Genomic DNA, 21,900 nt, shown 5'->3' with positions numbered 1-21,900 from the left:
AAAAGGGAATCCATTTTTAAATCATCCTGTATCTGCACAGATACATCTTTAATCCAGTGAGGGAGAAGATGATCTTTTTCTTTTGTGTTTTTGTGGGCATGGTCATTTATAACTTTCTAAACACATGAGTGGGCCACAGTGTTTATCTGAGGAAGATTTGCTTTTCACATCTAAGTCTCCTGAAGCAAGACACAGTCTCCATTTCCCAGAAGCTTGTTGGGAAGATGGGGCCTGGCAAACAAGAGAAAAGGTTGAGACTGGATTGCTCGCAAAAGATGGATCCGTAACACACTTCCCTGTGTACCTTTTAGGCAAACATAGAAATTTCAGTTCTAAGAATCCAGCTGGGGCTGAGCATAGTGGCTCACACCTGTAATCCCAGCACTTTGGGAGGCCGAGGTGGGTGGATCACCTGAGTTCAGGAGTTTGAGACCAGACTGGCCAACATGGTGAAACCCCGTCTCTACTAAAAATACAAAAATTAGCCGGACATGGTGGTGGGCACTTGTAATCCCAGCTACTCGGGAGGCTGAGACAGGAGAATTGCTTGAACCCAGAAGGCGGAGGTTGCAGTGAGCCGAGATGGTACCGCTGCACTCCAGCCTGGGCAACAGAGCAAGACTCTGTCTTAAAAAAAAATTCAGGCCAGGCACGGTGGCTCAAGCCTGTAATCCCAGCACTTTGGGAGGCCGAGACGGGTGGATCACAAGGTCAGGAGATCCAGACCATCCTGGCTAACACTGTGAAACCCCGTCTCTACTAAAAATACAAAAACTAGCCGGGAGAGGTGGCGGGCGCCTGTAGTCCCAGCTACTCGGAGGCTGAGGCAGGAGAATGGCGTGAACCTGGAAGGCGGAGCTTGCAGTGAGCTGAGATCTGGCCACTGCACTCCAGCCTGGGCGACAGAGCAAGACTCTGTCAAAAAAAAAAAAAAAAAAAATCAGTTGACACTCTCTTGCTGTTAGTAATTGGGGAAAGGAAAAACAAAATGAAACCAAGCAGAGGGTTTAGAAATGAATGGGATAGAAAATAGAAGGCATAGTGGGTGTATAGGTTTAGCCACAGGTGTTGAATAAGTTGATATAAACTTACAGGCGGTGTATTGAGGCTTTGGGACTGCAGTCCTGTGCTGATTTGTAAGGAGAAAGACACTAACGTATTTGGGAGGTTGAAGAAATTGGCATAAAGCCATCAAGGACAGAGCAAAAACTTTATAACCCTGGGTATTTGGAGATCTAAATAGGTTAAATACTGTGTGTGTGTGTGTGTGTGTGTGTGTGTGTGTGTGTGTGTGAGACAGACAGAGTTTTGCTCTTGTCGCCCAGGCTGGAGTGCAGTGGCGCGATCTTAGCTCACTGCAACCTCCGCCTCCTGGGTTTAAGTGATTCTGCTGCCTCAGCCTCCCAAGTAGCTGGAATTACAGGTGCTCATGACCACGTCTGGCTAATTTTTATATTTTTTAGTAGAGACGGGGTTTCACCATGTTGGCCAGGCGGGTCTTGAACTCCTGACCTCAGGTGATCCACCCGCCTCGCTTCCAAAGTGCTGGGATTACAGGCGTGAGCCACAACACCCAGCCCTATGATATTTTTTGTCGTTGTTGATGTAAGCACGTCTTTAGGCTCTGTGGCACCAGAGTGAGACATGGTAAGTGGGCCTGAAAAAACCTGGGTCTTGTTTGTGTATGTCTGGATAGAGAAACAATGAAAAAATGTATACGTATCTTACTGGTCACATATGCCAAATTAATTTACAAGTATCTTATTAAAATAGTTAATGAGGCCAGGTGCAGTGGCTAATGCCTGTAATCCCAGCACTTTGGGAGGCCGAGGCAGGCAGATCACTTGAGATCAGTAGTTCGAGACCAGCCTGTCCAACATGGCAAAACCCCGTCTCTACTAAAAATACAAAAATTAGCCGGGCGTGGTGTCGGGTGCCTGTAATCCCAGCTACTGAGGAAGGTGAGGCAGGAGAATTACTTGAACCCGGGAGGCAGAGGTTGCAGTGAGCCAAGATTGCACCATTGCATTCCAGCCTGGGTGACAGAGTGAGACTCCGCCTCAAAAAAAAAAAAAAAAAAAAAAAAAATCTACTTTTGACCTTAAAGTCTGTATTCTTTCTTCCTCATGAGGTCAAATTTTCCTGACTATCGTTTCACCTACAGTTTGAAAACTGTTCTATTTGTGACATTATGCTTTGATTCTTGAAAGTGAGAGAAAATAAGTTATTCTAACATTTTTGTATAGGAAGTTGTCATATCATGACACTCACAGAATGAGAAATCTGCCCATATTTCCTGACAATCAGACTGTAAACATGGCAGGCCTCATTTCGGCTGCTTCATCTTAGATGGCTGTGAAGAGGAGCTTAGAAATGGAATGAGGCATTTCAGCAGTTCTCCACGCAGGTCTGCGTGTAGAGGAGCAGGATCCCTTACAGAGGAGGAACTGTTAACACAGGAGGTGAAGGCGGATGAGTGAGGGACTGAAGACCTTAGGAAGGTGGGAAAGGAGTTGGGATCAAGACCAGGGTTGAGGCACACTTTTGAAAGCAGCAGAAATCCTCTAAATCTAATCTTTAGATACCTGTGTGTAAATTTTGGTGTTGAAATCATGAGAGAGAAAAAAAGAAATTCTGAGAGAGTTTTAATCTGATTGCAAAAGCAGGGATGGAAGGAAATTTCCAAAACATAGGTACATAGGTTCATGGGAGATACTTTTCACTTTTTTTTTTTTTTTTAAATCAGTACATTTTGCTGAGTAAGGTGGCTCACGCCCGTAATCCCAGCACTTTGGGAGGCCAAGGCGGGTGGATCATGAGATCAAGAGATCGAGACCATCCTAGCCAACATGGTGAAACCCCATCTCTACTGAAAATACAAAAATTAGCTGGGCGTGGTGGTGCATGCCTATAATCCCAGCTACTCAGGAGGCTGAGGCAGGAGAATTGCTTGAACCTGGGAGGCGGAGGTTGCAGTGAACTGAGATCACACCACTGCACTCCAGCCTGGCAACAGAGTAAGACTTCATCTCAAAAACAAAACAAAACAAAAACAGTACATTTCACTGACTGAAATATCACAAATCGGTATTTTCTTACTTATACAAGTGAGTGGTAGGAAAGACTACTGCAAACTTTTGTCAAAGGATATTTATCCTTTGAGCCAAAGCACCCTGTTTTCATAGTTCTGCTTCCTAATGTGGTTTTCAAAAATTTATTTCAGGGTATCTGAGACCTGTTTGATAATTTCCTTTTTAACTAGAAATCTAACAAAGTCTGCAAATTACTTGGGATCAGAAGTATGGCTATAATTGAGATTTAAAAAGTAAACTCAATTACAAAGAATTGTTTGGAATGTAAACTTGAGCCTTACTGTCACTTATTGGCATTCATTGTTTTGAAGATGACCCCTCTGGAGTCGGATGAAATTTAAAACTAGAATCAGGCTCAGTTCAGTCACTTGGACAGACATTTATTGAACACCTATTGTGAACCAGCAACTATGCAGAGGATAGAAACCCAAATAAGAAGCAATCTTTGGCCGAGTGCGGTGGCTCATGCCTGTAATCCCAGCACTTTGGGAGGCCAAAGCCGGTGGATCCCTTGAGGTCAGAAATTCGAGACCAGCCTGGCCAACATAATGAAACCCCATTTCTACTAAAAATACAAAAAAATTAGCCAGGCGTGGTGGCAGGTGCCTGTAATCCTAGCTACACAGGAGGCTGAGGCAGGAGAATCGCTTGAATCCGGAAGGCAGAGGTTGCAGTGAGCCACGATCGTGCCATTGCACTCCAGCCTGGGCAACAAGAGTGAAACTCTGTCTCAAAAAATAAAAAAAATTTAAAAAAGAAGCAATCCTTGACATTTATTTATGATCCATAGTTACTTTTGTAATTGAGTATCTTCAGGAATAAAAAATACTAATATCTTTTGGGGCCCCCTCTTTACCCTAAAGCCAAGTATAAGAGGTCTTATTAAGCATCAACTTTTAGGATTATGGGAGCTCTAGAAATGTACCATATAATTGCAGGGCAGCATGACATTATACTACAGGGATTGGCAGATCTGTGACACTGGCCTTCAGGGAAAGAGACGCAAGAGTCATAGTTATTGACCTGCTACTACTAACCGGCTGTGTACTTGGAGCAAGATTCCGTTTTCTGTAACTTACAATGGGACTGCACCATCTGTCAGCTCACTCTGTAAGCCTTAGGTACTTTAATTATCACAAGGTAGTTGCAAATACAGTACGCAATGGAAATGCTAATCTCTCAGCGGTGCCCTCTGGTCTCACCCCCTGCTCCTAGACCCAGGACTCTGGGCATGAATCGATGCCACCACTGCTGGCCAGAAGAGCAGCTCACTCCATTGCACTTCTTTTTATGTTTTGTTTTTTTGAGACGAAGTGTTGCTCTGTTGCCCACGCTGGAGTGCAGTGGTACCATCTCGGCTCACTGCAACCTCCGCCTCCTGTGTTCAGTTGATTCTCCTGCCTCAGACTCCCAAGTAATTGGGACTGCAGGCGCACGCCACCACGCCCAGCTAATTTTTGTATTTTTAGTAGAGATGGGGTTTCACCATGTTGGCCAGGATGATCATGAACTCCTGACCTCAAGTGATCCAGCCACTTCAGCCTCTCAAAGTGCTGAGATGACGGGTGTGAGCCACTGTACTTGGCCTCCACAGCCCTTTTGAAGCTGATCTGTGGATCCTTCTCTCTTCCCGTTCATTATTTACCATCTTTCCTCCCACCCTGTTTATTCAATGTCCTGTGTCATTTCTACATTTAGCCTCTGCTACAGCATTTTCACTTTCTCAACACGGCACACAAAATCCTATGTGACCCGCCCCTCCTTCCCTCTCCAGCCTCATTTTATACCACCCCGTGTTCTTGCTGTACCCTTACTGGCCATCTCTGAGTTCTGTCCCATCTCAGGTCCTCTGCCCAAACTGTTGCCTCTTCAAGGATCACACCTCCCCACCCCTTAAAACACATTTATGCCTAGTGTTCCGTTATTGGAACGCTAAGCATGTGGGAGTTACATCCTACTGCTCAAGGTCATTGCCAAGGCCTGATTGCAAAATTTCAAAAAATTGCGACCTCAGGCATAAATGGGGGTTAACCATGATTCATATTTCAGCTTAAAGTTGCTTATTTAAAGAAAGACTGGCTGAGTTGCTTCTGTTATTTGCCCCCTCCACCCTAGATTCTTCTAAATATTATGCACACTGCTCATTATGTATTTACTTAGTTATAACTAAAACTGTCTCCCTTCTCATTAGATTCTAAGAGCCAAAGAGTAGAAACTGGTCTATTTTGTTTACCACTTTTTATCCAGTGCCACACACTGCCTGACACTGGTAGGTGCTCAGTAAATATTTGCTAACTGACTTATGTCCTTTGAGGCAAGGGATTATCATCATATAATGATATCTATCATTATAATATCAAATTATATTAATTTATGCTTCTTCCTAAGGGCGTTTGGTGTATAGGAGGTACCCAGTGGAAATTTATGAACAAATAACAAAATTCTAGAACAGGATATATCAATTTCCAACAAAATTGGAATATTTATCTTAAATAGACCTTGAGGCCAGGCATGGTGTCTCACACCTGTAATCCCAGCACTTTGGGAGGCTGAGGCGGGCAGATCAACTGAGGTTGGGAGGTGGAGACTAGCCTGACCAACATGGAGAAACCCTGTCTCTATTGAAAATACAAAGTTAGCCGGGTGGGATGGCACATGCCTGTAATCCCAGCTACTCGGGAGGCTGAGGCAAGAGAATCACTTGAACCTGGGAGGTGGAGGTTTTGGTGAGCTGAGATCGCGCCATTGCACTCCAGCCTGGGCAACAAGAGCAAAAGTCTGCCTAAAAAAAAAAAAAACAGACCTTGAATTAAACTAATTATCTTCAACAATTTACTTACCTTCCTTTTACTTTAAAATACTTACTTTAAAAAAAAAAAAGCCAATTTAGGAATATTGCCAAGGCCAACTGGATTAACAACATTATTTAAATATTCAGAACTCATTCTTCGTTGAACTATAGTTATGAGAACTGTGTTCACACCGATTTTTAATGTTTTACCCCCTACCTTGCACTTCCTTTCTGGGTCCTCCCGAGTAGCTGGGATTACAGGCAGGCACCACGACACCCAGCTAATTTTTTTGTATTCTTTTAAGTAGAGGCGGGGTCTTGCCATGCTGACCAGACTGGTCTCAAACTCCTGACCTCAGGTGATCCACCTGCCTCGGCCTCCCAAAGTGCTGGGATCACAGGCGTGGGCCACCATGCCCAGCCTAAAGATGTTTTTAATATGAGTAATTGCCACCAAGTGCATCTTTATGGTCAGGTAGTTGCCTTTTTTTGTCTTTTTTTTTTATTTTGAGATGGAGTCTCACTCTGTTGCCCAGGCTAGCGTGCAGTAGCACGATCTCAGCTCACCACAACCTCTGCCTCCCGGGTTCAAGCAATTCTCCTGCCTCATGCCCAGCTAATTGTTGTATTTTTAGTAGAGACAGTGTTTCACTATGTTGGCCAAGCTGGTCTCGAACTCCTGACCTCGTGAGCCACCCGCCTCAGCCTCCTAAAGTGCTGGGATTACAGGCATGAGCCACTGCGCCCAGACAGTAGTTGCCTATTATAGTTTGATTTGTAGTTTTATTAGGGAAGTTAAATCCTTTAAAGAAAGGGAATTACTTGCCTGATGAAGTGTTTCCTTGGAGAACTGATAATGGGTAATTTTTGAGGCTCAGTATTTCTGGTTTCAAAATAAGGACATTATTACATATCTCATAAATATGAAACCTTTATAAGGAATTCAGCTTGCAAAAAGCAAAAGCGCAACTGACTGGAGACAGTTTTGACTTCCTAAATCAATGGAGTCCCCAGTGATTATTTCGGCACTAGATAAAGAAAACTCTCCGTGAATGACCTAAAGGCATAGAATGGGCAAGTTCACTCTAATTATCAGTGAAAAGCAAACAAGCTCAAGAAGTTTTCAAGTCTCTTAAGAACAGGTTGAAACAACTCCCTTTGACCACTAGTATCACAGCCCAAGGCTGAATGGACATTTCACAGATTTCAGAAAATCATAAGTAATTAAAACTGTCCTTTTTCCAAGTACATTTGCAATGCCTTCTTTCTGGTACACAGGGCATAAACTTTCCATTTTACTGTGTCTCACATACAAATAAGTGCTACAGGCGGAGCTTCCTGTCTCCGAACTTCAAAGGTTTTCCTGAGTTCTTAGTCATGTGTCTGTTTTCCCTGCTACACCAAGGTCAGGCCAAGAATATACGCTCAAAACAAGTGACATGAAAATGTCATGTTGGGTCGGGTGTGGTGGCTCACACCTGTAATCTCAGCACTTTGGGAGGCCAAGGTGAACGGATCACTTGAGGCCAGGAGTTTGAGACCAGCCTGGCCAACATGGTGAAATCCCCTCTCTACTAAAAATACAAAAATTAGCCAAGCATGCTGTTGGGCGCTTGTAATCCCAGCTACTCGGGAGGCTGAGACACAAGAATCACTTGAACCCGGGAGGTGGAGGCTGCAGTGAGCCAAGATCACACCACGGCACTCCAGCCTGGGCAACAGAGAGAGACCCTGTCTCAAAAAAACAAAAAAAAAAATGTCGTGTTGTTGAAGAAAAATTTTTGTGACACCTCATTTTTTACAAGACCCTTAGCAAGAACATCAAATGTTATCATATTATAGAAAATATCTTCTGCCTATAAAGTACACTGTCAGCATCCCAGAGGGTTGTGCTAAGGGCTTCATCAGAAAGCAAGTATCTGCTACAATTTCACCTACATTTATTTCCATTCTCCTGTCCAAGGTATCTCTAATCTTTGTTTGAATGTATTACACATGTTTCCTTTACGTTTATGATCCGCTCTAACCTTCGAAGCGGCTGCTTTGTTCTTCTCAGGTGTGAATCCCAAGAACGTGTCCTTGATGGCCAGTGGAAAGGAAATAAACCCCCACACTTGGAGCAACCAGTTATTCCCTAAGTCACTGGGACCCGTCGGGGCAGAACTCGCTTTCAAAAGGAGCAGTGCAGGTAACGCACGAATACAAAATGTACATGTACGTGGTTTTCCTTTATAGATGTCTACTTTTAAGTATACTGCAGTGCTCTTCCAACCAAGATACGTGTGCACTGGGGAGACACACAAAGGTTTTCCGCTACACTCTGCCTAGGGGCAGCCCTGCTCTGCTGGAGCCATCATGGAGTTGTAACACTGCCTCTTCAGTAAAGCTGTTTTCAGCTGGATGAGCGTGGTGGTTCACACCTGTAATCCCAGCACTTTGGGAGGCGGAGGTGGGCAGGTCCCTTGAGCTTAGGAGTTCGAGATCAACCTGGCCAACATGGTGGAACTGTGCCTCTATATTAAAAAGTACAATAATAAAAAAAAAAAGGTTTTTCCATTAATTCTTGAGTATAGCTAGTTTTAAGGATATTCTCAACCTCCATTTGAGTCTTTCCTGAAATGGATCTGCCCTAGCAGGGAGTCTCTATGCTGAAAAGAAGACTTCTCACTGGCTACCATGGTGCATTTGCTTTTTCCTCAAAATGTAAAAATATCTGGGGTGCCAATGAAACGGAAATTCTGGTATGTTGATGTCACTGTTGAGAGAGTCAGTAACTTTGATTTGATGACTGAGGAACAGATCCTTTTTAAAGTCACAGAGTCTTAACAGTTCTCCCTGCTTGAGTTCTTAGCTGACAGGTAATTTAAAATGTTTTTTTAATTTTTTTTATGAGATCAATATGTGAATTTTGATCTGTAACTTTGAAGAGTGTTTGAAGAATAGAGGGCAAAGCTATCACAAAACCCCTTTTGTTCCCAACTATCTATTTGTATTAGCGAGATTTCTTAGTGCTTTTGTCTCCAGAAAGGAATAAGAAAGAAGAGAGAAAATGGCCCTGATGCTGTGATTCCAGCAATAAATACTCATTTGTTGATACATGAACTAGTTGAAAATAGCCTCACCTTTCTCATTAAGAGATGCGTTTGCAAAAAACTGAATTTTCGTGTTTAGTAATAAAATATATTTAACTTTTTTGATTAATTATATACAATGAATCATTGTAATTATAACTAACTTTGTATAGTATGTTAATATCCTTATGGTTACAAGAAATTTTTTAAAATGTAATTTATACATATTTTAGAGTGGCCAATTTTAAGACTTTTAAGCCTAAGATTACATTTGGATAAAATTTGGAAGCTGAGGTATAAATAAAAATATAATTTGAAGGGAAAAAGGAATTAATGTGAAATGTCCAAGTGTCAAAAAGGAACTTGTTCACGTATTTTTATGTCAATATTGGAGGGCGTAAAATCACTAATAGTTTTGGCCAGGCGCAGTGGCCCACTCCTGTAATCCCAGCACTTTGGGAGGCCGAGGTGGGCGAATCACAAGATCAGGAGTTCGAGACCAGCCTGACCAACATGGTAAAACCCCATCTCTACTAAAAATACAAAAAAAAAAAAAATTAGCCAGGCATGGTGGCATGCGCCTATAAACCCGGCTACTCAGGAGGCTGAAGCAGGAGAATCTCTTGAACTCGGGAAGTGGAGGTTGCAGTGAGCCGAGATCACGCCACTGCACTCCAGCCTGGGCGATAGAGCGAGATTCTGTCTCAAAACAAAATCACTAATAGTTTTATTTTTAAAATGTCTATAGTTACAATATGTCAGAAATAACATCCTTTGCAACTGTTAAACTTATGATTAAAAATTTTAAATATCAACTTAAAAGTGTGTGAAGAGGTACAGTTTGTTTTTAATGTAGGTGATATTGGATCAAAAACTTTGACAATTACCATTATAATAAGTGAGTAGTTTAGTGAGATATTCTGATGTGACATCAATACTCAATACATCTGAACTTTTTATAAGTTTTCCAGATTCTTTAAAAACTCAGCTTATCCATTTAATGTTGCTGAGGTGTCATACACTGCAGCACTGTAATTTACTTATTTTTTCTTCAGATAATTAAAAATAATATTCACTGAACCAACCAATTACACAAATTCAATTAAATGACAGTAGAACAACTTTGAGTCTCAGGGCAATATACAGTTGGCATCAAATAAATGCTGTGATGACACATGGGGACATTTTTGCATTTTTAAGGGTTCTTTCTGGGTCTTTTCATTAATCATCTAATCCATTTTTTCTCTGCTTTTCCTAAAACTTTCTCCTTACTATTATTCTTTCTTTCCATCTGTCTTCTCTTTAGAAGAAAGCATAATTAAACCAATCGAAAAACTATCATGCAATGAAACTTTTCCTGAAAAATTAGAGGACCTACAAGGTAATTTCTGGGTGTCAGATGAATGCAATTTGTTCTTTGAATCTCTTGTCTAATTCTCTCTCAACATGTGCCCCTAATCCTGACATAAAAGACCAAGATGATCTGCTTTTAGAAGTCAAATCAGGACTAGGACAAAGAAAAGCATTCTGTCTCATCAAGAATATCTTCCTTCAGTAATTGAGATTTTAAGATGAATATGCTCTCAAAAAGTTATATGCTGGTCTTCTTAAATTAATTATGGAACTTTATAGAAGAAATCAAGCAAATAATTCTAATGAAAAGAATCAAAAGAGTATTTTCTAATTTTGTGATCTATATTCCTGGAATTTTTTTTTCAAAGTTCTGAAACTCATTTATTAAGCATGAACAACCACTTTTTAAAAAAGGTTAGGCTGGGTGCGGTGGTTCACACCTGTAATCCCAGCACTTCAGGAGGCCGAGCCGGGCAGATCATGAGATCAAGAGATCGAGACTATCCTGGCCAACACGGTGAAACCCTGTCTCTACTAAAAATACAAAAATTAGCTGGGTGTGGTTGCGTGTGCCTGTAATCCCAGCTACTCGGGAGGCTGAGGCAGGAGAATCGCTTGAACCCGGGAGGCGGAGGTTGCAGTGAGTCGAGATTGCGCCACTGCACTCCAGCCTGGCAACAGAGCAAGACTCCATCTCAAATAAATAAATAAATAATAAATAAATAAATAATTTTTTTTTAAAAAAAGGTTAACTGGGTTAATAGAGACGGTGGATTTCCTAAGGGTTCAGTGTCACTGGTTTCAACAGTGCTAACCACTGGCTCCAATCTGAAAATTCACAGCATACAAGGTACTTCAAATAATAAGCCAAAATAATTCAAGAAGACCTAATTTTCTGGTCATTTTTTTCCCCTAACAACTTCTTTCTCCAATAAGAAGCATCATATAAGTGTTCAATGCATGAATCCTAGAGTCTGACGTATCCCCCATTTCGTCACTCACCAGCTTTTGTGGTTTGGGACAAGTAGTTTAAGCCAGCTTTCCCGTCCATAAAATGGACGAAATTTCCTTAGGTATTCCTATATAACCCTACCTGGAATTTAGTCAGATGCTAAGCATTTAGTAAGTGTTTGCTCTGCTGATGAGGATGAGAGCAAGAGACATGACTGAAGCTGCTAGTGAATACAATCACTGCTTTGAATTTCCTTCCTCAAATTTTTCTGAAGTAAAAGGTTAAAGTAGGCAGCAGCTGAACTTATGCAAAATGCAGTAGGGTTAAACGTGTATAGACTGAGAGCATGTGCTTACTGTATACAATCCTTTAGGGGCTGATGACATAATACTGCACTTTAACATTTGTTGCTTCACGAGCAGACATCTGTTGAGGCCTGATGTGCCATGACAGACCTCAGGGACACAAGAGCCCAGTGTTGAGACGTGTGAACAGATAACACTATGGAGAAAACACTCTGTTGACTCAACAGTGCTTTGAAACCACAAGGGTGATCAGAGCCTCGTTTCGCCTTCTAGAGATAAACCTGTCTCCTTGCAGAGCTAGCTCCACCTGTCACTTCTGGTTGTTGTTTGTCTTCAGTCAGCTTCCTGCCGGTGCAGCAGCTCCGCTAGATCTTGACATCCCAGTGGCCAGATCCCATGGGCAGTGCTGGTCCCATCCAAGTCCTCTGCCTCATCTCCCATTCCTTTTTCCACACTCAGTGTGTATTCTCTTGGATTTCCATACCCTGTTCCTCCTACCACCCCCCTCTCTACCTGTTCTCTTGCTCCATGGGGTCCTTTTCTCTCCTGTCCCTTAATGCTGATGTTCCTTGCGGGGTCTACTCCAGGTCTCTGCGCATTCGCAGTCCCTCTGAGCTGGCTCCTCCAAGCCCACAACTCTGTAACCACCACACCCTGATCATTACCAGTCTCCATGCCTGCCCACTTGCCCTCTGTCTGCCACAATTTGAATGTCCTCTGGGTACCATGTCTTTCCCCCCATCCTCATTCTCCTCCTATGTTGCTATCCATGGACAATGCACCCAGTCACCTGAGCTACAAACTTAGTTTATATTCCCCTCTTTCCCTGCCACCTCCACCCCGTGAACCTGCTTCGTTCCCTTCTTCTTCACCCTCTGCCGCTGTTGTGGTTCAGACCCTCATCCTCTCTCATTTCAGCTATTAGCAGTGACTTCCTGACTGGTCTCCAGACTCTAGATTTTTCCTCATCAATACATCCCCATGCTACCGCCACACTGAGCATGCACCAATAGTGATGATGATGATGGTGACGATAATGATGGCAATGATGCTAGCTGACATTTAATGAGTACAGATTCTATGCCACATGCTCTGAAGAGTCTCATCAATCCCTACAACAACCCTACGAGAATAGGTCCACTTACAACCATTTTACAGAACGAAGACAGACACAGAGAGCACTTCGGAGATGGGGGCTTCGCAGTCGGAAACAGCCCCATATTAAGAAGTGGGGTTGGGAGGAGGGAGGGATTGCATTGGGGAGTTATACATGATATAAATGATGAATTGATGGGTGCTGACGAGTTGATGGGTGCAGCACACCAACATGGCATAAGTATACATATGTAACAAACCTGCACGTTATGCACATGTACCCTAGAACTTAAAGTATAATAAATAAATAAATAAATAAATAAAAAGAGAGAGAGAGAGAGAAAAAGAAAAGGAAAAAAAAGTATATACTTTCAGTGAATAAGTTCAAGGAGATGGTAGAAAAACTTACTTTTCTATTGATACTCACTCTAAAAAAAAAAAAAGAAGTGGGGTCGTGAGAAAGCCTGTCATGTTCAGGGTGAACTGAACACCCCTGGGCCTTGAGTTCAGACTCCAGCTCAGTCTCTTACTAACTGTGAGAAGTTAGGCAAGTTACTCAACGTCGGAGAGCCACACGATATGGATAATAATGTGGACAATAATGTGATCTCAGAGGGCTGTTGTATGGATGGAATAAGAATATCTGTAACAAGCACAGCATAGTGCCTAGAACATAGTAGATGCTGAAAAGTAGTATTTAGAAGTAATGGGGGAGTATTCAATGTTATTCTACTGTGCCTAAAATATTCACCTTCTGACTGTGAAACTTTATGATATGTCACTAGGAAATCTTGGAAGCTATGCTACTTACAATCAGTCAGGATATATTCTTCCTTTCTCAAAAAAGAAGTGCAGTCAGCTGGCCAGAGGATCCACTTAGCACCTCTCAATGCAACGGCTTCAGGTAAGAACAACTTCAGATACAGTTTTCTAGATTCCTGAGCAGAAAGGAGCATTTTCCTTTTTAAGTTTATGCAGTCACTTTTCCCAGCAAAGACTTTTAGCCTCACCTCATTAATGCATTTCTTTTTGTTTTTACCGAAATGTCCTATTTTTCTTCCAAAAATGTGCATTTGAGGGTCTAATAATTATAAGAAGAGCTACCTCTAATTAAGTGGTGACTCTCTGCCAGGCACAGTGTAAAGGGCTTACTGGGATTATATCATTTAATCCTCATGATAACCTGATGATGTAGCTAGATCTCTTCTTTACAGATGACGAAATGTAGATGAAGTAACTTACTTGAGGTCACACAGCTAGTGGAGCTGGGATAGAAACTCAACTTAATCCACTTCCAAAGAGTGTGCTGTGCTGCACAGTGAGATGTGAGAAAATGCCTTTTCCAGAGCCCTCTGCCCAGGACCTGGCACAGGGTGAAAGCTTACTAAATGCTGACACTCTATTTATGAATGAGTCAACATGAGGTGTGTCTCTACAGTTCCATCTTAAGGCGTAGAAATGAGTGGTGGCAGGACTTTCACACCCTGCCTTTTGCTTTGCAATAGTATTCGGCGGGGAAGGGTTTATCTCTCCACCCTCCAGCGATATGCCTAACTGAGGTAAGCCTGCTCCCCAGTGGCGTGGCATGTGACAGCCACATGTGGGGGTACACACTTGAAATGGAGGGTGATGATTCTGTACTTAAGCCAGTCAGATTTGACCATGAATGGTCTCTGAATCATTTTAATCTGAAATAGATATCCTTAGTGAAGCACCAAAAATAAACATTGAGGCAAATTATTAGAACTTTGATAAGATACCTAATTGTAGTTTAATTTATTTATTTTAACTCTTTTTTATAGAGAAAAAGCCTTGCTCTATCACCCAGGCTGGAGTGCAGTGATGCAATTATGGTTTACTGCAGCCTCGAATTCCTGGGCTCAAGTGATCCTCCTGCCTCGGCCTTCTGAGTAGATGGGAATACAGGTGCACACCACCACGCCCAGCTAATTCAAAAATATTTTTTTTGTAGGAACAGGGTCTTGCTATGTTGCCAAGCTGATCTTGACTCCTGGGTTCAAGCAATCCTCCCACCTTGGCCTCCCCAAACTCTGGGATTACAGGCATGAGCAACTATGCCTGGCCTGTAGTTTAATTTAAAAGTTGACTCTGAAAGTATGCTCACAGCCTACCCTAACCACTATCTTATATTAAAACCCCTGATTAGATATGCCAGTCTTTAAAGTTCACAGTATTGGAGCTAAAAATGTATAAAGCCTGGACTTCTTTAATTTTTTATTTCTTGCCACAACAGAACTGCTTAAGTAGTACTACAGTTACCTTATCTGTGAAAAGAATTGCTTCATTATCTGTCCACTGAAACAAAATAAGTAAACATTTTATATACAGCAGTGATATTTATAAAGCCTCAAATATTTAAGCCAGCCTTATGAGTCATTCATTTAGAAATATAAAATTTTATTATTATTATTATTTTTAGATGGAGGCTTGCTCTGTTGCCCAGGCTGGAGTGCAGTGGTGTAATCTCAGCTCACTGCAACCTCCACCTCCCGGGTTCAAACAATTCTCCTGCCTCAACCTCCCCAGTAGCTGGGATTACAGGCATGCACCACCATGCCCAGCTAATATTTTTGGATTTTTAGTAGAGACGCAGTTTCACCATGTTGGTCAGGCTGGTCTTGAACTCCTGACCTCAAATGATCCACCTGCCTTGGCCTCCCAAAGTGCTGGGATTACAGGTGTGAACCACTGTACCCAGCCACATTTTATATTTTTAATATAAAAGCAGAAAATCATAATGTGTCAAATTATTTTGTTACCTGGGTATCTACTCTTACAAATCAAGAGTGGGTCTTTTAAAAATATTTTTGTAAGATATTGAAGGCCTTTATATATTAATTATTCTATCCAATTAGCATGCATATTTCTGTTTTCATTTTTTTAAGTAAATGCTTTTTCTTAACTTTTCATTTCTTTACTTTGCTTATCAGAATTTTCTCCAGATGGTGATTGGAGGAAAGGTAAAAAATGAAGTAAATATTAATCACTCTCAAGTGGTCAATGCAAATCCTTAGAAAAACACTGTTCCGTAAGAGATGTGTCTTCCTGTCATCCCAGATGGGTGACAGTTTCCCACAAGAAAATAACACCAGGTCATTACCATATTTACTCAACTATTTCCCCCTTCTTCATAGTCTCGTCTTTGCTCTTCTTTCTCCCCTTCAAGTTTTTTTGTTTTGTTTTGTTTTTTGTTTTTGTTTTTTTGTTTTTATTGAGACGGAGTCTTGCTCTGTCAGCAGGCTGGAGTGCAGTGGTGCAATCTCAGCTTCCTACTGCAACCTCCACCACCTGGGTTCAAGCAATTCTTCTGCCTCAGCCTCCCTAGTAGCTGGGACTACAGGTGCGCACCACCACGCCCAGCTAATTTATGTATTTTTAGTAGAGGTGGGGCAGGAGGATTACAATCTCTTGACCTCGTGATCTACCTGCCTCGACCTCTCAAAGTGCTGGGATTACAGGCGTGAGCCACCGCATCCGGCCTCTACCCTTAAATTTTGAGACGGAAAATCAATGTCTTCCTCCCCATGTGATCTCTCCTTCAAACTTCCTAATACTTCCTTATTCCTTGCCTTGAAACTAACAACAAGGACTTGGAGGAGTGACTTCTGTTCTACACAGCACCCTGTAGGATCACTTTAGAAGTGCGGGATCCTGTGTTAAGCACTCTGTGTACATTAACTCATTAATTCTCCCAGGGCTCTATTCCAGGAGGTACTATTATGATCTGCATCTTACACAAGTTTTATATCTTGCTAACAGTTACATCATAGTGGCATCAACGAAATCCATAACTAAAGGCAAACTTCTTTCGTTTAGCACAGATTTTCTACAAGAAGTTAAATGTCCTTGATAGGACAGATGCAGTTTTTAAACGCAGAGCAAGCATTACAAGGCTCGCTATCCCGCTCTTGCGGGGCGTTGAGGTGTGGGGTGGTCCCACTAAGGCACAAAAGCATTTCTTGCCCTGCCACAAGATCTGGGCTCCTCTCAGCTGTTGGGTTATTCACCAAAGGTACTTGAGTCCTAAAATTCTAGTATATCTAGGAAAGGAACCCTAAATCTCAACTCTACCCCCGTCTTAGCACAATGATTCCCTCTTGGAAAAGTTTTACAAAACACTGTCCTGAACACAATTTCATTTAAAACCATTTAGGACTTGACTTAGGTGATGTCATGACCTGGAAAAAGGCTTCTCTTTTTGTTACTCCCCAAAGCTCTCAATTCTTGCCCTCAGAGCCTCACTCATTAGCTTAATGCCATGCTCCCTTTTCCCTCTCTGAATAAGCTGGGCTTATTGCCTCTCTCCCGCTCTCTACTCCCCTCCTACACTGTCTCTTCTACTCCTACTTTGACCTATGGCCCACATGGCTGAGCTCACTAATTTAGCAGACAGAGGCTCGTTTCTCTTCCAATGGCTGTAACTAAAGGGCTCTTCCTAGAAAACATGGTGCCCTAACTGGCCTTTGTAGACACATTGTCCCTGACTTTGTTAGATAGCTTTTTAGTGGCTTTGACTTTGAGAATTTTAGCCTAGTAAAAGACTGGAATAAAAGGACCTGTCAAACCATGGAGTGGGAAGCTGTTGGCCTCCCTGCCTCCACCAAACTACACCACAGTCAGGCTGCCGTCTTACCCAGGATGTCCACACTTAATATCTTATTCACCCGTGCTGAAGTTAGTAGCTTGTCAGGACCACGTGCTCACAGAATTCCCTCCTACCTCCCAGTTTTACAGTGAAAATTTAAGAAAAACTGCCAACCATGCCAGTAAATATGGGATAGCTAGAGCTGGGAATACAAAACGGTCAGATTCATTTCAGTATTAACACTTAGAGTTTAATCTAAGAATGGCAGCTACTACACAGTGTGAAGAGATATTTAAACCCCAGATGCAAAAAGCAAACACCCCTCCTCAGATACAATCCCTGTGATACCTTAGCTCTCAATTCGAGGTGAGGAAAGCATGAAGGAAGGACTGAAGAAGGCATCAAAATTCTCTGTAAAATGATCTCCTGCTTTGTCCTTTGAAATGTTGAAGCAGTTTTAGCTCATAAATTGTTCAGATAACAAATGTTCAAGAAATTTAAAATTTTTCACAAATTTTTAAACAGTCAGATATATGAATGAAACAACCTTGTAATTAAAAGTTTAGGATCCGGCCTGGCGCAGTGGCTCACACCTGTAATCCCAGCACTTTGGGAGGCCGGGTGGGCAGATCACGAGTTCGGGAGATTGAGACCATCCTGGCTAACACGGTGAAACCCCATCTCTACTAAAAAAATACAAAAAAATTAGCCGGGCATGGTGGCGGGTGCCTGTAGTCCCAGCTACTCCGGAGGGTGAGGCAGGAGAATGGTATGAACCCAGGAGGTGGAGCTTGCAGTGAGCCAAGATTGCGCCACTGCACTCCAGCCTGGGCGACAGAGTGAGACTCCGTCTCAAAAAAAAAAAAAAGAAAAAAAAAGTTTAGGATCCTACCATTTCAGGGAGTTGTGTTCCCACCCATGATTTTCCCAATGAGAAATGAAGTATCGGCTGGGTGCGATGGCTCACACCTGTAATCCCAGCACTTCGGGAGGCTGAGGTGGGTGGATCATTGGCAAGGCTGAGGTGGGTGGATCACCTTAGGTCAGGAGTTCCAGACCAGCCTGGCCAACACGGAAAAACTCCATCTCTACTAAAAATACAAAAACTAGCGGGGCGTGGTGGTGCGCCCCTGTAATCCCAGCTGCTCAGAAGGCTGAGGCAGGAGAATCGCTTGAACCCAGGAGGTGGAGGTTGCAGCAAGCTGAGATCACGCCATTGCACTCCAGCCTGCGCAACAAGGGCGAAACTCCGCCTCATTAAAAAACAAAACAAAACAAACAAAAAACACAAAAAAACTTCACTATAAAACCCACATTTTAATTTTTAAAAAGAAATCTATTATAGGACCCCATGTGTGTTTCTCCATGAAGCCACAGTTTTATAGATTCACAATTCCAAATACATTTTTCTGTAGTGATACTGTGTGAATATTATTTAGATGTAACCACAGTGTGACATTACAAAGTCACTAACACTGTGGGTGTTGCCCATTGAATTTGAGCCAATACTTTTTCTTGGTCTTCTTACCTGGCATTGCCTATCTAAAAGTAAAATACTGAAAATAGCAGTAGCGTCAGCACTATAAACCAGGAATGTTGGCTCTTCAGCTACTGAAAATTCTTTTTTTTTTTTTTTGAGACGGAGTTTCACTCTTGTCGCCCAGGCTGGTGTGCAACGATACGATCTTGGCTCACTGCAACCTCTGCCTCCCGGGTTCAAGTGATTCTCCTGCCTCAGCCTCCTGAGTAGCTGGGATTACAGTCACCCACCACCACGCTCAGCTGACTTTTTTGTATTTTTAGTAGAGACGGGTTTTGCCGTGTTGGACAGACTGGTCTCGAACTCCTGACCTCAGGTGATCCACTCGCCTCAGCCTCCCAAAATGCTAGGATTACAGGCGTGAACCACTGTGCCCAGCCAGCTATTGGAAATTCTAATTGATGTCAACAAAATAGCACACTACAATTTTTGGTTTTAACATTTAAAAAGCCTCTGAGTTAATCTTTTAAACATAAATTCAATTTTCCCCATCAAATGAGAGGATGAATTTCTTTGAGTTTGATAAGCAAATGAGTAAAACCCTATTTTCCGAATCTGATTTCTTTCAGAATATACCTGGAACACAAAAACTGGTCGGGGGCAGTTTTCAGGACGTACTTACAATCCTACAGCAAAAAACCTAAATATTGTGAACCGTGCACAGCCCATTCCCTCAGTGCACGGGAGGACAGACTGGGTGGCCAAGTACGGAGGCCACCGGTAGAAGTCTGTGGTGTGAAACCCCACAGCATTGCTCCGTAGAGTACGTGCAAGTTCCTTGACCCTGGGAAATGTCTACAGATGTCTATTTCTACTGAGTTCTGGAAGAAATATGCAAAAGTGGGTACTTGGAAGAGCAAAAATCATCCCCTATTTTATTTATTTCCAAGAAATGCATTTTCTTAGAATCATTGCCCACAGTGTTGATATATGGGTAGGATGTTACAAAGTATTGAATAAACTATTTGCCAAAGTATGAAGTATTTGATCTACAATTTAATAAATAGTAAATCCAATAAGAACTCTTAAAAAACAAAAACAAAAAACAAAAAAAAAATGTCCAGAAAATGTTTAGAGTGTTTTAGTTTTCATTTGTTGTATGTGCCCAAATGGTTTAGTAGTTCTTCACTTTGCTGTGATTGGCTCAAGAGATTTGTCTTTTGTTTCTGTACAGCAGTTGGGCCAACCTCTGCTGGCTGTCAGCTGTGGTTCTTATTTGGCTAAGGCTCTGTGCTGCCATTTTGTCAATGACAGAAAGATTGCAATAATTTGTTTTTCTCCTTTGAAGCTATGGGAGCGATGGTAAGTTCAATCTTGAGCAGGATGTCTTTTTTTTTTTTTTTTTTTTTTTTTTTTTATGAGGCGATGTTTCACTCTTGTCCAAGCTAGAGTGCAGTAGCACCATCTTGGCCTACTGCAACCTCTACCTCCTGGGTTCAAGTGATTTTCCTGCCTCAGCCTCCCGAGTAGCTGGGATTAGAGGCGTGCACCACCACGCCCAGCTAATTTTTGTAGTATTAGGAGAGACAGGGTTTCACCATGTTGGTCAGGTTCAGGCTTGTCTCAAACGAGTCAGGTGATCCACCTGCCTCGGCCTCCCAAAGTGTGGGGATTACAGGTGTGAGCCACAGTGCCCAGCTTTTTTTTTTTTTTTTTAAGAAATAAATGTATCTTAACATAGAGAGTATCAAAGTTATGCCACCTGGTTTTAGTAGACCGCTTGTATTTTGATCTTGACAGTACAGCTTCTATGAATTCAAGGTGACTGTCAAACCCGATGGCTTGATGACTTCGATATTAACCAAGTCAAGGTTCTCTTGGTTTGACATCATTAATAAAGTTTTGGAAACTGTGTTTGATGCTGGTTCATTGGACTCTTCAAACTGCTTCGTTTCTGTGTCCCTACAAGACAAAAAGATGAAGCGTGCCAGCTGGTTCCCCCAAGCCAACTCATGCTGCTGACCACTGACTCAGCTCTGACGTTCACATTCCTCTAAAGCAAGTGCGTTCAGCTGCTGGGGCAGTGATATCACATAGTACACATATTATTGTCTTAGTTTATTTCCAAACTGGTATTTTAAATAGACACTTTGAACTTTGGGCTACTCTGTTTAAACTTGCCCCTTTCTGGGCTGGACCTTAGTACTGTAAATTCTTTTTAAAGAATAATAATGTTATCAACTGAGATTTTTACGTATTTTGTGACTTTGTAACAACTGCTATTGTAATAGGTGTCATCTTGTGGGCATTATCCAAGGCATATTATAAAATAATAATAATGATATTTTTGTATAGAAGATTCAACTGTTCAGATGTAAAATGCTGAAAACTGTTAAAATCTAAAGAGTAATTTATCCTAGGGGTAATGGTTATATGTATTTGTACAGTTTAATGTCTCAAAGCTGTGCAGTCTTTTGTGTTACTGGGAAACTTTTAAACTCTGAATAGACATTAAAATAAATATGGTTAACTAGTGTGTTTTCATTATGTTTTTAAACCTTATATCCTGAATTCTATTTGTTGCTGTTTTAATTAGTAGTCTTTAAAAAAAGCAGTTTTAGGGCTGGGCAAAGTGGCTCACACCTGTAATCCCAGAACTTTGGGAGGCCTAGGCGGGTGGATCACTTGAGGTCAAGAGTTCAAGATCAGCCTGGCCAAGATGGCGAAACCCCGTCTCTACTAAAAATACACAAAAATTAGCTGGGCACGGTGGTGGGCACCTGTAATCCCAGCTACTTGGGCGGCTAAGGTAGGAGAATTGCTTGAATCTGGGAGGCAGAGGTTGCAGTGCACTGAGATCGTGCCACTACACTCCAGCCTGGGCATCAGAGTGAGACTCCGTCTCAAAAAAAAAAAAAAAAGCCATTTTATATTTATGAAAGTATTGATCAGAAAGTAGAGTTCCCATATGCCCCTTCATCTCCCCCTCCCTGATTTTCCCTGTTATCAACATCTTGCATTCATGTAGATAATTCATTACAACCGATAAGCCAGTATTGATACATTGTTATTAAAGTCCATAGTTTATAATAGGGTTCACTCTTGTGTTGTACTCTATGGGTTTTGACAAAACGTATAAGGACATGTATCTACCA

At 42.0% G+C, this 21,900-nt stretch overlaps 1 protein-coding gene across 1 annotated transcript in view; it reads left to right on the top strand.

Annotated features, from left to right (window-relative positions):
- MAK (male germ cell associated kinase) overlaps positions 1-20,120 on the top strand; it is a 75,655-nt gene extending 55,535 nt beyond the window's left edge. Inside the window, 5 exon segments of the mRNA XM_033216213.1 lie at positions 7,940-8,071; positions 10,261-10,335; positions 13,445-13,486; positions 13,489-13,563; positions 19,375-20,120. Coding sequence (XP_033072104.1) covers positions 7,940-8,071; positions 10,261-10,335; positions 13,445-13,486; positions 13,489-13,563; positions 19,375-19,529 — 479 coding nt within the window. The 3' untranslated portion in view covers positions 19,530-20,120.
- The last annotated feature ends 1,780 nt before the right edge of the window (positions 20,121-21,900 follow it).

Source organism: Trachypithecus francoisi, unplaced genomic scaffold (assembly GCF_009764315.1).
Source record: "Trachypithecus francoisi isolate TF-2019V2 unplaced genomic scaffold, Tfra_2.0 Lachesis_group10, whole genome shotgun sequence".
In the NCBI taxonomy this organism is placed as follows: Eukaryota; Metazoa; Chordata; class Mammalia; order Primates; family Cercopithecidae; genus Trachypithecus; species Trachypithecus francoisi.
Note: the sequence above shows the minus strand (reverse complement) of the source record. Positions and strands in the feature narration are given on the sequence as shown.